At 36.3% G+C, this 16,169-nt stretch overlaps 1 protein-coding gene across 2 annotated transcripts in view; it reads right to left on the bottom strand.

Annotated features, from left to right (window-relative positions):
- Positions 1-16,169, bottom strand: part of bora (aurora kinase A activator-like protein bora) — a 123,119-nt gene that overhangs the window by 85,880 nt on the left and 21,070 nt on the right. Inside the window, exon 3 of one of the 2 annotated variants that reach the window (XM_090406464.1) lies at positions 13,337-13,422. In XM_090406464.1, the coding sequence (XP_090262590.1) occupies positions 13,337-13,422 (86 nt within the window). Of the gene's footprint in view, positions 1-13,300; positions 13,423-16,169 lie in introns of both variants that reach the window. The other variant, XM_090406465.1, reaches the window with a different exon arrangement.

Raw genomic sequence — 16,169 nt, 5'->3', positions numbered from 1 at the left:
GGGCCAAGCAACATCTGATCCATAGTGGGCAGATGCAAACAGTGCCTGCTTCCCAGGTTAGGGGTAGTTGAAAGAACCATTAAGGTTGGTCAGATGAGTGATGTGCTGACGGAAATATGAAAGAAAAGTACAACATGCTAGCTCAGACATCACCTGGATAAACAAGGTCCACATACCCAACTGAGTGATCGGGGTTGGATCGACAAGTCAGCTATTGAAAGAAGTGCAATTAGATTAAAACCCAGAAAGAGACATGCTATCAATAGGAATGTAGAATGTCCATACTTTATGGGCTCCAAGCTTTATTTGGTTTGCAAGATAGTGCGATACCGATGTGATGTCCTTAAATTAGCACAGATGCAAATGGCAGTCAAGGAAGATGGGATGTGGAAGAATTATCTGGTTTGATAATAATATAAAACATAAGGCAAGAGTTGGATTTCTTTTCAGTAAAAGAGGAAGAGGAGCATTATTAGAATACAAATCAGTAAATGAAAGAATAATAATATCAAGATTTGCAGCAAGACCACTTAATATCAGCCGTCCAGGTCTATTCACTCACTTCAGAAAGTACTGAAGAAGAAATAGTGATTTTGAGCAACTTGGAAATAATTTTAAAATTAGTACTAAAGAAAGATATACTAATCACTGAAGGAGATTGGGATGGACAACAAAGGATAGGAAAGAGAAAAGAATGGCAGGAGAAAGAATGTTTAAGCTTTCCTTGATGCATGACATGGTAATCTGCAATACAAAATTCCAGCAAAAAGATTGCAGAATTGGTGGCTACCTAGCAAAGAATGTGCTTGGCACAATACTCATACACAAGAGATGGGCAACATCAGTTTAGCATTGTCAAACATTTCAAGAGTAGACGTGGAATCTGATCACAACTTACTGACTACCAATATCAAGTTGAAACTCAAGCAACAAGTGAAGGCACACAGTTTCAAAGGCAGAGAATAAGAACATCAAGGGGGAAAGTGTACAGGAAAGTGCTTGAGGAAGAAATGAAATTTATTACAGAAAGGGAAATGTAAGATAAAAAACAAAGTGTTGTATGCAATCAAGAGAGTAGCAGAACACTGCTCAGACCTGCCATCTCCTAACTAAACCCTGGTTCTCCAAAAAATGTGCCAAGGCTGTACAAATGAAAAATCAGGCATACGACAACTGGCTCAAATCAAGAATCCCATCCTCATTCAATGTCTATACTGAAGACCGAAACAAATGCAAGAAAATTATCAATACTTCCAAAACAGAATTTGAATGGGCCAAAAGCAGGAAACTTACAGCCTGTCCAAACAGCAGCCATGCCTTTTGGTTTCTTGCCAAGGCAATTGGCCATAACTTTTGCCCTACACTATTCCCACCTCTATCATACCCAGATGGCTCAATTGCAACATCACCCATAGAAAAAACTAATCTCCTGGCATCACACTTTGCCTCCAATGCCCTCCAGTCATTCCAACTGCCCAACATACAATGTCCCCTATATCCTTTTGCCAAAAAGACATCACAAACCTGTTGTCTAAATTAGACACAAAAAAGTCTCCTGGCCCTGATGGCATTCCTCCAATTATTCTGAAGGTCTGTGCATCGGAACTGACTCCTATTGTAAAAATAATCATAATTTAAAATTCTGAATATTTTTACGTATTGTTTGTTAGAATGTTTATTAGTTTTAGTTTCATAACATGCATTGTCGGCACTTGTGATGTGCTCGTTATTGAAATTTTTTTGTCAAAGTGAAATGTAAAGAAGTTAAAAAATTTATGTATTTACCAGAATTTGAATAGTTGTGTTACTTGAAAGGAATTTTATTGTAGTTTAGAATTATTAAGTGTTTGTGTTTTTTGAAGACATTCTATTGTCGCTAATGTAATCTGCGTGTCATCCATTATACCTAACTTCTTGCTTGCCAGTTTCATGGAGTGCGCATGCTCGTCGAGAAGGTTGATGGGTGATTGACAGCTGGCAAGAGAGCATTCGGTATCTAAGTAATGGGGAAAAAAAAAGGTGCTCGGTATCGTAGTAACGGAGAAAAAACAGGAGAGCGTTCGGGGAAGAAATTAGAACACAAGCCGGCAGATATTTAGATTTGGAGGAACTTAAGTTTTTTTTATGTGACAGTCGGAGGAAAATTAATAGTATGTTCCGAAAAAGGAATCGTGGAACTATGAAGTTTCAAAGTGGAATAAGTATTGATAAATAAAAGGGAAATATTGCTATATACGTTTTAAAAGGAATATTGGAGGAAACGCTACTTGGAAGATTAGTAGTAGATTCCGAAAAAGGGAATCATAAAACTGTGAGTTTTTTAAAGTGGAAGAGTTAAGACTGTAAATAAGCATTAGTGAATAAAAGAAGAAATTGCTATTTACATTCTAAAGGAATGTTCGAGAAAATTCTGATTAAGAAGTTTCATCTGTATTAAGGACGCCGGATCTAACTATTATTTCTACTAAAAAGAGACAGAATTGAGTCAGGAAGAATTGATGTGTCTACATAAGTGATGAGAAAAGTTCCTATGAAAATGAAGAATAAAGTCATACATCTTCGGAAAAGGGCCTTGACAGAGAGAGAGAAACTGGCCATGAACATTTTGTCATTGTAAAAACAAAGTGTTCAGTCAAGTCTTAAGTGTAAGTTTATTTTTAAAAGGCCTTGCATCCAAAATTTGTAGTTAGTTATGTAATATTTGTTTGAAGTGTATATATATTGTTTTTGTTATATTAAATGTGTTTATTTTGTATTTTGGTCTTGAGTCAGTGATTATTTGGATTCTGAAAGCAATAGTAAAAACAGAGGTCATTGCACTAATTAGAGTGAACCCTTGTGCAATAAATATAATATATAGGTACACTAGGAAATTTAAAAAAAATAATTGTTGAACAGAGATCATCTCTATAAAGGGATTAAATAAATAAATATAAGCACTCGAAAATTAAAAATAATTATTATAGAGAAATCTCATAAAACTGAAGATAGATTGAATAATAATTAATATTATCATAACTATTAACACTATCCTATGTCACCTATACACACACTCTTACTCCACAGGTATATATCCCAAAACCTGGAAACTGGCCTATATTCAACCCATTCTTAAAAAGGGTGACAAATCACTGCCACCTAACTACTGCCCTATCTCACTCACTTCAGTCCTGTCTAAAGTAATGGAGAAGGTCATCAACTCTCAACTCCTAATCTACCTTGAAGGTACCCAGCTATTAAGCGACCACCAGTATGGATTCCGTTAAAGCCGCTCAACAGGAGATCTACTCTCATACATCACCCATCACTGGACAAACGTCATGGAGAAATTCGGTGAATCCCAAGTAGTTGTACTTGATATCTCCAAAGCCTTTGACCGAGTCTGGCAAAAAAGACTTACTAAGCAAACTCCCATCATTTGGCCTGACCCAGGACTTCTGCAGATGGATTGCCAACTTCCTGTCTAAATGCACACTATGTGTGATGGTAGACTGCTCCCTATCCTCTCACCATCCAACTAATGCTGGGGTCCCACAAGGTTCAGTTCTCTCACTGACCCTCTTCCTTCTATATATCAATGACCTACTTCAGTTGACTTCTAACCCAATACACAGTTTTGCAGATGACAGCACATTACATTCCTCCCTTTCATTTGACAAACCCTACTCTACACAACTCACCTCAACCCACAGAACATCAACCACCACTGCCCTTAATTCCAACCTCCAAGCCATCTGCCAATGGGGCTCAGATAACCTTGTCAACTTCGACTTTAGTAAAACCCAGTTCTGTCTTATTTCTCACAAAAAAGAACCATTTTCCCCCAGCACTGTTTTCGATAACACTCAAATTCTCGACTAGATGAAATTTCACTTCTCGGAATTACCTTGACATCAAGCCTCTCCTGGCATAAACACATCACAAGCATTGCATCCTTAACTTCCAAAAAACAAAGTTTTCTCTTTCGCTCAAGACGCTACTTCACCTCTAAACAGCTGTTAACACTATACAAGTCACAAATCCGCCCAGTCTTCAATACTGCTCTCACATCTGGAGTGGGGCTCCAAAAAGCTCCCTCAAAATGCTTAACTCAATACAGAGGAGCGCAATAAGACCAATAAATGACCCATCTCTCACCAACTCACTGCCCCACTTTCACATAGACGCTTGGTCTCTGCAATCTGTCATCATCATTAAATTCCTGCCATGTAGCCTCAAGGGGTGTAAATGATGTGATAGTACTAGATGAAAAATTTACATCATTACTAACTTCCTATCTACAATTTTCCTCCAAATCAGTGTTACCTGTCAAGACATTATCAGATCTTATATTTCTGTCGTCTAACGCACTTTGTACAGTATCAATCCACCTATATCTTGGTCTTCCTCTGGGTCGTTTTCCTGCCAACCTGGCAGAGAACACTTGTTTTGCTAATCTTTCCTCGCCCATTCTGTTTAAGTGACCATACCACCTGAGATTAGCTCTGCTAACGCATTCCTGGATGCTGACAATGTCAAGTTCTTTCCTAATATCCTCATTTTCAATATGATATTGCCATTGATGCCATCTGTTCACGCCTCGAATCTTTCTCAGGCCTCTCATATCTGCGGTCTCTAGTCTTTGGTCAAGTGTTTTACTTCTGACCCAGCTCTCAGATCCAAAAGTTAAAACTGGTTTGAACACTGTCTTGTATACAGCTAATTTAGTGTTCTGACTAATTTCTCTCTTATTCCATATGAATTTATTCAATTGACTTCTCACCATACCAGCTTTGCTGCTTCTGTTGTCTATTTCTATATTGAATTTACCATCTTCACTAAAAATCCTGCCTAAGTAGCTAAAATGTTTTACTTGTTCCACAGGTTCTCCATTCACAACACAGTTGACATTTTCAATGATTCTGCCTATTTTCATTGTCTTTGTCTTTTTATTGCTGACATTCATACCATATATATTACAATAGTTATTTAATTTAGTCAAGGAATCTTGCAAACTTGTAGGAGATTTATTTAGAAGTATAACATCGTCCGCATAAAGCAAAGAGCTGACATTAACATCTCCAATTTTGATACATGTTTAATACCACTTTACTTCATAATGTGATCCATATAGATAATGAATAACAGAGGGGATAATGTACATCCTTGTCTCACACCAGAACCATTAAACCATCTTCCTGTACTTCCTTCAATTCTAACTGCTGACTTACAACTCAAATAAAGACTAAGTATTGCTTGATACAATGCCCCATTGACACCATATAACTATAGCGTATTGAATAGCTTCTTTCTCAGCACCTTGTCATATGCCTTTTCCAGATCGACATAACTTAAATACAGATCTTTGTTATATTCCCATGCTTTCTCGACTATTTGTCGTTAAAGTGAAGACCTGATCCTGACAGCCTCTATTTGGCCTGAATCCAGCTCGTTCTTCACCAAGCTTTTCTTCCACAATTCTTCTCAACTGTTTTTCAAATATACTTGCATAGATCTTGCCAGGAACACTCAGTAGGGAAATACCTCTGTAATTCTCACATTCAGTTTTACTTCCCTTTTTATATATGGGTGCTATTACAGCTCAACTCCAATCATCGGAAATTCGTCCTTCTGAACTATGCAGTGCAGCCACTGTAAGACTTTTATCCCACCATACTTTAGCATTTCTAGTTGAATATCATCCACTCCTGCTGCCTTTCCACATTTCAAGCCTTTGATAGCTTTTTCTACTTCAAGTATGGATATGTATTCCAGATTGTATGCCTGTTGAGTGTTTTTTTACCACTGTGCTATCACTTTTTGTTTCATTTAGCAATTTTTCGAAGTAATTACTCCATACTTCAAGGATATCTTTTTCTCCAGTTTTCATGTCACTTTTATCATCTCTAACTTCTTTTACAGCACTCTTTCCTTCATTTCTAAACTTCTTCAACAACCTCCAGAACATCTTACCAACTTCTTGATATTTATTTTCTATGTTCTTCCCAAAGTCCTCCCATGAATTTTGTTTAGCCAGTTTTACACAGTGTTTAGCTTTCTTATATTTGTCCCTATATTCTCTAAGAGCACAAGCTGACTTATTTGCCAGGAACTTTTGATATGCTTTCTTCTTTTCCTTCACTGCCTCTTTGACTTCCTGTGTCCACCATGCAGTTCTGATTTTTCTATCCTTGCAGGCAACCTCACCACATGCCTCTCTGGCAGAATCAATCAGGAATTTCTTCAAGGCTTGCCACTGAATCTTCAAGGTTTGGTTGCTGTTCTCAAACTCATTCATTTTTTCTTCAATAATCTTTGTGTATTTTAGTCTACAGTTCACATCTGAGAGCTGCTCAACCTTTATTCGCTTTAAAACTTTCTTACATGTTATTCTTTTCAATATGAAATTCAATTTTATCCTGCTCAAGACTAAATAGTGATCGCTTCCAATTTCAAATCCTCTGTACACTTTGGTGTCCTGCACCAGGGAGAAAACATCACTATCAACAATAACATAGTCAATGAGACTTTTCTTATTCCATGCCTCTTCTCTCCATGTGAATTTGTGCATATTTTTATGTTGGAACATGGTGTTAGTAATAATCAGTCCATGTCCTGAGCAGAAATCCAACAAGCATTTGCCTTTATTATTAGCTTTGCTCTTTTCTCCAATTTTCCCAAAATATTTTTGTATGTCTGACAATCATTTCCTACTCTGCTATTTAGATCCCCAACAAGGACCAACTTTTCCTTTTTCATTGTGTTAGTTGCTTTCTCTAAAGCCTGAAAAATTCCTCCGCTTCTACCTTAGTAGAACCTTCTGCGGAACCATAGGTACAAATAAGTCTCATTGTCCAGTTCCCAATTCTCGTGTTTTCCGACATCACTCTACTTGACACTGCCTGCCATTCAAAAAGATTAGCCTCATATTTAGTGTTGAATACTATGGCTACTCCTTCTTTTCCCTGATTGTCATTGCCTGAATATAACATTTTGTATTTATTGCTCAGAAAGATCTCACCAGTTTTTGTCTTTTTTGTTTGAGTCACCCCTATTATTTCGATCTGATACTTATCCAATTCCTCAGCTAGCTCCATTTCTTTGCCATTCAGGCTTCTTATGTTGATAGTACCAATCTTTAACTCTGGTGATGTTGAGTTGGGTTGTGTTTTCAGATTCAACCCAACTCAACATCACCAGATGTTCAGTTGGGTTGAATCTGAAAACACAAGCTGACTAAGTAGCTGACTTTTTGCTGTCCGCCCTGGTTCCCTGGTAAAATCAATGGGGGCCTTGTTTAACCGGGAGACGCCGTAGCTGGCATGAAATTTTGTGATGTTATACCATCATTTTGTATTTAGGTTTAAGCCAATAAGAATACAATTTGGTCAGCTAAATCCCAAATTGTCAGCCCATCCTTGTTTGTTCAGTATCCAGGTAGATACCAAACAGGGTGCACCACGAGAAGGTGATGATTGGACATTAGGTCAGAAGCCCTGGTCGGTTCGCTGCATTCCTTTAAAGGCTATGTGGAGGTCTCCTCTCAGTTGTATAGCTTTGACCCTTAAGCACCTCTGCAATCTGTATATTCTATAAATATTTCCATGGGAAATGTTCATCTGAAAAAGCATCAATAATTCCCTCACCCTGTACTAAGCCCATTGGAACACGTACAGCTGCCGCCAAACATCCTTTCATAGTACACCTCGAACCCACAGAACAAGTTTCCCCTGCTACTGCAGTACTGTGGAACAGTTTTCCCCCAGATGTATTTCCCAAGGAATACAACATACAGGCATTCAAATGAAATGTAAACAAGTTTCTCCTTTCGCAACCCATCACCCATATACGGTACTAATGTACTATAGGTTGACCAGCCAACCTCCTGTATATGTGCCCAAACATAAAAAAAAAAAAAAAAAAAAAAAAAGAACAAACAGTCCCGGAGACAGAAGCCAATGAAGAGGTGGATCCCACAGGAGACATTAAAAATAATTCAAGAAAAAAGAGCATTAAAGATTAGGAGAGATTTCTAGGAAAATGGAAGAAGAGTATAGAGACAAATGCAATAAAATGAAGAAGACAGAAGAGACAAATCAACATGACTAAAGGACCAGTGAAAGGATATCAGACTATACTATGAAATAAATACTAAGAGAAGTATACATGATGATCAAAAACATCAACAAGAAATGGAGCCTAAAGCAGAACTTCATAAAAGATAAAAATGTGAAACCTTGATAAACAAAGAAAGAGGATAGAGATAGACAAGATACTACTCAGAGTTATATAAACCAACACAGGGAGATGTTGAGGTCCAAAAAGACCTCAACATCTCCTGCAGGTCAGCATGGAAGCAGGAAAGGGGAAGTCACTAATGATGTTTGACAGCCTGTAGAATATAGGTGCAGTCACAGTAAGGGATGCTTGCCATATTCCATTTATGTAGGAGAGAGTCACATCTGCCCTGATTCATCCTGATTCTGTTGATAGTCATCCATAGCCTTGTAGGAAGGATGAAACCGTACTGGAAGTTGCAGGGGGTCTTTCACAAGAGTCATTTGTTGGTAAGTTCATAGTCCATTGTTGGTTCCACATCTCATGAGTAAAAGGTGCTGGACCAAAAAGGCGCTGGTTATGTCCCAGAATGGGTACCTTGACTTCAGCCAGGTTTGAAAGGGTCGAGTGGAGAGGCAGTAGAGAGTTTATTTGCGATTTTCTCCAGTTCTTTTAGTAAAGCCTACCTTTTTCATATATTTGGTGGGGCTATGTTGGAAAGCACTGCTAGCCAATAATGTTTGTGTGAGCATTTCTTTCCCGGACTGATGTGCAGCACTCTGCAGTAGAGTAAACATGGGCCAAGCCTGAGATCTGCTTTGCAACCCCAGCTAGTTCCACTTAGTCTTGAGATGATGTTGTTTCTCATTTTTATTTTGTCTTTTACTTTACAAATATGATTTTTGTAGGTCAGACTTCTATCTGGGCTCACTCCCAGGTATTGCAGATAAGGATCATGCTGGACTGGGCTGCCACAGAAAATTAGGTTGAGTTGGTGGTTTGCCTCATTGTTAAGATGGAAGGTGTGGACAGTTTTGGTGGGGTCTGGCTTTAGGTGCCCCTACTTGAAATATTTCTTGAGAATCTCCAAATCTGGTTTCAGGGTGACCTCCAGGGGATCGAAAAAAGGCAATTAATTGATGAGCTGAGGGAGAAATAGATATATATTGAGGTTGTAAAGCATCTGAATCATCATAAAAATCCAAGAATGTTGAGATCACTGGGAAGATGATGAAATATGGTAGTGAGGTGATCATAGATGAACTGTGCCAGTTGTATAATACTATAATACTGCACAGGACAAAGGGCAAGTACCAAAATAATGGACAATATCAATTCTAATATTCATTCGCATAAATGGAAACAAAATGGACTGCAAACACCACAGAACAATTGCTTTAGTGAGTCATATATAAAAAGTACTTACGATATTAACAGAAAGAATAACTAATGGAAGATGAGAAAATACGATTTAGAAGAGACAGAAGTACTGTGCACCAAAACATAAAAATATTCATGCTTGCTTTGTTGACTTTCAGAATATATGACACTACAGATCAGCAAGTGGCATGAACTGTATTTGAATCTTATGTATTGGACAGGAATCTGATATGTTTATTGTAGAATATTAATGACAATGTAGAGGTAGATCAGCGCTTCCCAAACTGTGGGCCGCGGCCCCCTTGGGGGCCGTGAAATAATGAAAACAAATTTAAAATGTTTTAAGACTAAGTATATTTTTTTTTATTTTAAAAGAAACATATTTAACTTTTATTATTTCTTTTTTGTTATTTTTTATATTTTCATGGAAAAATTCACATATTGGTGTTGGTTCACAAACTTTGCTTCCTGCATATTTCGGCGCTTAACGAATATCAGTAAATATTGCTTATTCATATGTTTCATTTCAAAGCAGTGGTTAATTGTATTTACTTCGAATGTTCTCCAGGGAAGTTCCAAATCTTTCTGTACCTTTCATAATGCATTCGTAATCAGGGACTGTTGATATCGACTTTATATACATATCAAAACTCGTTTTATATTATCACTGTCATCCGAGCTAGTTTTCTGTTACCAATAAAAGTTTCGCATATACTTCACACATGAAAAAAAGTTTAAACAAGTTCATGTGGGGATATAGTAACTCGCTTGCAGTGGTAAACAACACGCCCTCCCTAAGAGCCACTATACTGCAGAGGCAATAAAAATAAGTACTTTTATTATGCCAGTGAATAAGGTATGAGGAGTCTGTGTAATATATTTCTCAACAAATAGTGCAATTAGAGACAACTGGGATAAAAACACACTAATTAATGAATCACATGTCCCCTCATACAGAAACTATGCTGTATAGACTGAAACAAAACCATATGTTGCATGGGCAAACATAGTATCTAACTAAAAACTATTGTTATTAATTAGATGTGTGCGAGTTCGATTTCCCAAGGCAGCAATAAAATTCAACCGAACGTGTTAAAATTCGTAAAAGTGTTAAAACTAAGTAATATATATATATATATATATATATATATATATATATATATATTAAATGTTTTGGCAGTTTCACATATGGAATTCGGTTGAAGAGAGTTAGCATTTCAACTCAATTGTCAGCTATGCTTTTATCTTTCGGTTGCGCGATCTTTTGTTAATACTGCACCAATCATATGCACGTTTTAATAAACAGACTGCCTTTGCTGTCTGTTTCACGTTAGGCTTAATTACCGTAAAAGGAGAAAAGTCACAAAAGTGAAAAATCTTCCTGGTCCGGGGATTCCCTATTCAGGTAATATTCACTAATTTCATGTTATCAGTCTGTGGTGTGCCAGTATTGGTAAGTGGTGATATTATTTGATCTATTCTACGTAAAAAAATTTAACCCTGAGATGGATAAGTGGTTGATAAAAAATAAAAAAAAAATCCCGCGAACAATCAGAAACAGACTAAAAAAAAAATGACAGTATTTCATATTTTACCAGAACAGACCGTATCGTCTTCAGAACCAAACAGTAAGAGGCAAAAAATGTAATATATGCATTTGATTTTTGCAATATTCGCTGTGTATGTTTTGTATTGAATATAAATACAATAAATATAATAATAATATATCTCTATTACGATTTTTTTCGAGGGGGGCTGTGAAATATTTTAATTTTTGCAAAGGGGGCCCTGACATCCAGAAGTTTGGGAAGCACTGAGGTAGATGACATAGTCATTACTGAACAAGATGAAGACTCAGTATCACTGAGCATCTTTATCATACTTTTGAAAAGAAATGGATGTCATGGATGATATGAGGAGAATTTCAATTCAAGGTACAAAAATAAATAATTTGTAACTTGCAGATGACAAAGTCAATAGTGAAGAAGATGAAGAGGCACCATGGAAGAGATGAGGTACTTCATACCTAGGGTACAATATGATACACAATTTAGACTATAAAAAAAGAGAAAAAATCTTATATAAAAAAAAAGCAAAATATGAAAAAGTAAATCAATAAGATTTTCCACAAAGCTGAGACTGCTAAAAACATGCACATTAACAGGCACTCCCAATGGTTATGAGTAGGGTTTCTGTCCCAGAAATTAGTAGGATGAAATTCACTGGAAAATTTTGAATCTTTCTTGTCTCAAAACCTAGGAGGAAAAACAGCTTGAGACTCGAGACATTTCATAAATTTAAATTTACAAAGCTGAAGCAGACATTTTATTACACTTATTGATAGAATTACCCCTACAATCAGGCCATTTTTCATATTTTGACATCTCTATATTTGAATTCCATATTGTCACTCCTGAATCTCAGAGTTTGGAGTCAAATACGTATTGGAGGAAGAAGTAAGGTTTAATAACCTTTCCCCCACAAATTAAGAGAAGAATATCAAATTACCCCTAGAAGTTGAGTGAAAGTGTGGTTGGCAAGGATTAAAGATTAGATTTTTATTGTCATTTTTTGTGTTGTACCATCATATATATTTGTGGTTTGATTGTTTCCTGCCATCTTGGAATGAAACATTCGAAATGTGAGCACTCCAAAACAATATTGGAGTGCTCACAAGTAACAGATTGATTTGGAGGAAAATTGTTGATAGGAGATTAATAATAATGGAAATTTAAGCATGTAGTGCTGTCAGAGTAACCTGAATACCCCTTGGTAGGATATCAGGAAATTGATGATTTTTTGGGCTTGGGGGAGAGCAGTAAATGAGTCAAAGTAGAGGTATAACAGGCACTGCTGAATTTAAAATGTTGTAAGTAGGCAGTAAAATGATAAATATAGAGCCAAACAGTTATTATGTTATGTTCATGAATTTTCCCATTTTCCTAAACTATATATGAAGAATAAATTAAATTTATATCTTAATTCATTCCTCCGATCCATCCAGAAGCAGAAGTCCAGTTGGCATATGTGCCCTAGTTGGAAGAAATGCTAACTAGATTTCTAGCTCTGGTGACAAATGGACCTCCACTGATGGGTGAAATATAGTTTTGCTTAGCAGAGGCCTTGGAGTAGCTGATGCTATGTATAATCTACAGAGCATCTGAGTCTTCAAAGGCAGGTTGAACATACTACAGAAATCCAAAATCATCTCCATTCAGAAGCACAGCAGAAAGATGTTCCACAGACTAGCTACTACAACACAAATAATTATAACAGTACGGCAGATAAGGAAAAAACTTCCCATCATAAGAGTGGTGCTTGCATATTCATGCAATCTGATATTCCCTGCTCAAATGACAAACACACAACCCTCTCTTTCTGATCTATTCTGGCTTAATATTTTCTTCCATCATTCTCTCGCATTCATCTGATAGCTCTACCACTCTCCAAATTCTACAATTACTCTACTTCTAATCCTTTTCATCACTCCATTTCAATTACTGCTTAGAGACGGTTTGTTTCTATATTATGCCTTTTTATTCTACTGAACTGACATCCATCATTATTATACTATATCCAAATATAGTCTAACTTCAGACCATAAAACCAACTTATCATTCATTTCCTCTATTCAACTTTTCCAACCTAGTGTTTGTTCCCAAAAGACTATAACCTCCAGCTGTCAAAAATGACATCAATATTTCCTTCTCAATCTAGCCCACAAATGGCATTATTGGGATATAGGTTTACAACCTCATATGTGTAGGAATGATATAAATATTTTATTCATTAAATATAAAGAGACAATGTGACTGGAATGAAAATACCACTTAGATTTGTGATAAATGGACTCAACTACATTAGTAAATTACCACATATTTACCATTTCATAATACAGAGATTAACATTTCAATCTCACCCTTGACAATGCTGTTGTGAAGATTCATCAATATCAGCAGGCTTCAACACAGCTAACTGATCTATAGACCAACGAAACTGTTTCTGCTGGAAATAACAATAATCAATATTAGATATATTTGAACTTCACTGAATAAGGAAATCTTGATGCATATTTTAAATGAGATGGCATGTAAACTCATTAAACTTACTGAACAGTATAATAAAATTAGTTTAATCCTTTATCCAAGTGTGAGCAAACAAAGTTTGTGCCTGAAAGTATCTTCAGGACTGGGGTAAGGGGGTACAACACCAGGGCAACTCATTGCAAAGGTGGAGCAAGCTACCAACACTCCTATCTCAGTATCTCCTATAATGCAAAACACATCTCTTTTATATGATACTGAACAGTGTCATACAAAACTTCTCCATACAATTTCTCATTTATCATTTCAATATAATTTTCCAAGGCTAAAAATATCTGAAATCTCATAAGTCTATGCAACTGATATTTATAAAATAAAAATTAATATTGCAATAGCAGTCTAATTCTTTTCAAAATAAGTGAATTTAATGCTTGTTGCTAAACATGTATAAAAAAAGTTTTAATAAACTGTGGTCTTCGTTTTTAAAATCCAAGTGAAATAAGTAAAGTGCCTCTTAAAATTATATTTAAAGGGTACTAACATCTGTTTATCTATATCAGTGCTGTCCAACTGGCAGCCCTGGGCCACACAGAATAAAATTTTGCAGCCCTCCAACTGAAGAATAAACATTCATAAGAAAAAAAAAAAATTCAGAAAGTTATATTCCTGAATTTTCTTCCTTATCATTTCTATTAGAACATTCTGTGGTCCCTAAATCATATTAACCAACAACACATGATTATAGGCATAAACTCTTATTTTTTTTTATAAATATTAACTATAATATTTACTTCATCACAAAATAATTGTGCACACAGAGGGAGGGAATAAAATCTCAAATATTACACTGCATTGTATACTACCTACAAGCATTATGTAGGTTTTTGCTGGAACAATCTAATACAATGGACAAGATTATGAAAATGATGAATTTAATTAAGGGGACAGAAACCTATGTTCTTGCATATTGAAAAGTCCAAACATTTTCAGATGCATTTGATGCCAGATTATTATTATTATGGGCAACTCCAAGGAGTCCTTAGACTCATTGAGGAAGGCCTTAAACATCATGTCAAAAATTAACTATCCAACATTTGTGCAGTCATGGCATCCATAACAGACTGGCAACCTATTCCACTCATTCACCACTGTCCAGAAAAAAACGTAATTCTAACACCCTTGCTAACTATATTCTTACTCAGTTTCCATCGATGGCCCCTAGTTCTCCCACCAACACACCTGTTCTGAAAAATTTCCTCTGAATTAATCTTGTAAAAATTCCTTCAGTAATCTGAATGTCTTAATCATATCATCCCTTCTCCACCTATTGTCTATATTAACTATTGCTCTACCCAACTTTGCATCATTGGCAAATAACTGAACAGCTCCTCTCAGATCCTTTCCTATATCATCATCATCATCATCAAATTCCTGCCATGTACCCTCAAGGGGTGTACAGGATATGACAGTACTACATGAAAAAATTACATCATTACTAACTTCCTATCTACAATTTTCCTCCAAATCAGTCTGTTACTTGTCAAGACTCCAACATTATCAGATCTTATATTTCTATCGTCTAAGGCACTTTGTACCGTATCAATCCACCTATATCTTGGTCTTCCTCTGGGTCGTTTTCCTGCCAACCTGGCAGAGAACACTTGTTTTGCTAATCTTTCCTCTCCCATTCTATTTAAGTGACCATACCATCTGAGATTAGCTCTGCTAACGCATTCCTGGATGCGGACAATGTCAAGTTCTTTCCTAATATCCTCATTTTTAATATGATATTGCCATTGATGCCATCTGTTCACGCCTCTAATCTTTCTCAGGACTCTCATATCTGCGGTCTCTAGTCTTTGGTCAAGTGTTTTACTTCTGACCCAGCTCTCAGATCCATAAGTTAAAATTGGTTTGAACACAGTTTTGTATACAGCTAATTTAGTGTTCCGACTAATTTCTTTCTTATTCCATATGAATTTATTCAATTGACTTCCCACCATACCAGCTTTGCTGATTCTGTTGTCTATTTCTATATTTAGTTTACCATCTTCAGTAAAAATTGTGCCTAAGTAGCTAAAATGTTTTACTTGTTCCACAGGTTCTCCATTCACAACACAGTTGACATTTTCAATGATTCTGCCTATTTTCATTGTCTTTGTCTTTTTATTGCTGACCTTCATACCATATCTATTACAACAGCTATTCAATTTAGTCAGAGAATCTTGCAGACTTGTAGCGGATTTATTTAGAAGTATAACATCATCCGCATAAAGCAAAGAGCTGACATTAACATCTCCAATTTTGATATCAGGTTTAATACCACATTCCTTCATAATGTGATCCATATAGATAATGAATAACAGAGGGGATAATGTACATCCTTGTCTCACACCAGATTTAACATTAAACCATCTTCCTGTACTTCCTTCAATTCTAACTGCTGACTCACAACTCAAATACAGACTAAGTATTGCTTGATATAATGCCCCATTGACACCATATAACTGCAGCGTATTGAATAGCTTCTCTCTTGGCACCTTGTCATATGCCTTTTCCAAATCAACAAAACTTAAATACAGATCTTTGTTATATTCCCATGCTTTCTCGACTATTTGTCGTAAAGTGAAGATCTGATCCTGACAGCCTCTATTTGGCCTGAATCCAGCTTGTTCTTCACCAAGCTTTTCTTCCACAATTCTTCTCAAC

This window comes from Typopeltis vanoorti, chromosome 16 (genome assembly GCF_054136105.1).
Source record: "Typopeltis vanoorti isolate ZY-2024b chromosome 16, IOZ_Tvanoo_1.0, whole genome shotgun sequence".
In the NCBI taxonomy this organism is placed as follows: domain Eukaryota; kingdom Metazoa; phylum Arthropoda; class Arachnida; order Uropygi; family Thelyphonidae; genus Typopeltis; species Typopeltis vanoorti.
This window is presented reverse-complemented; position numbering and strand designations above follow the sequence as displayed.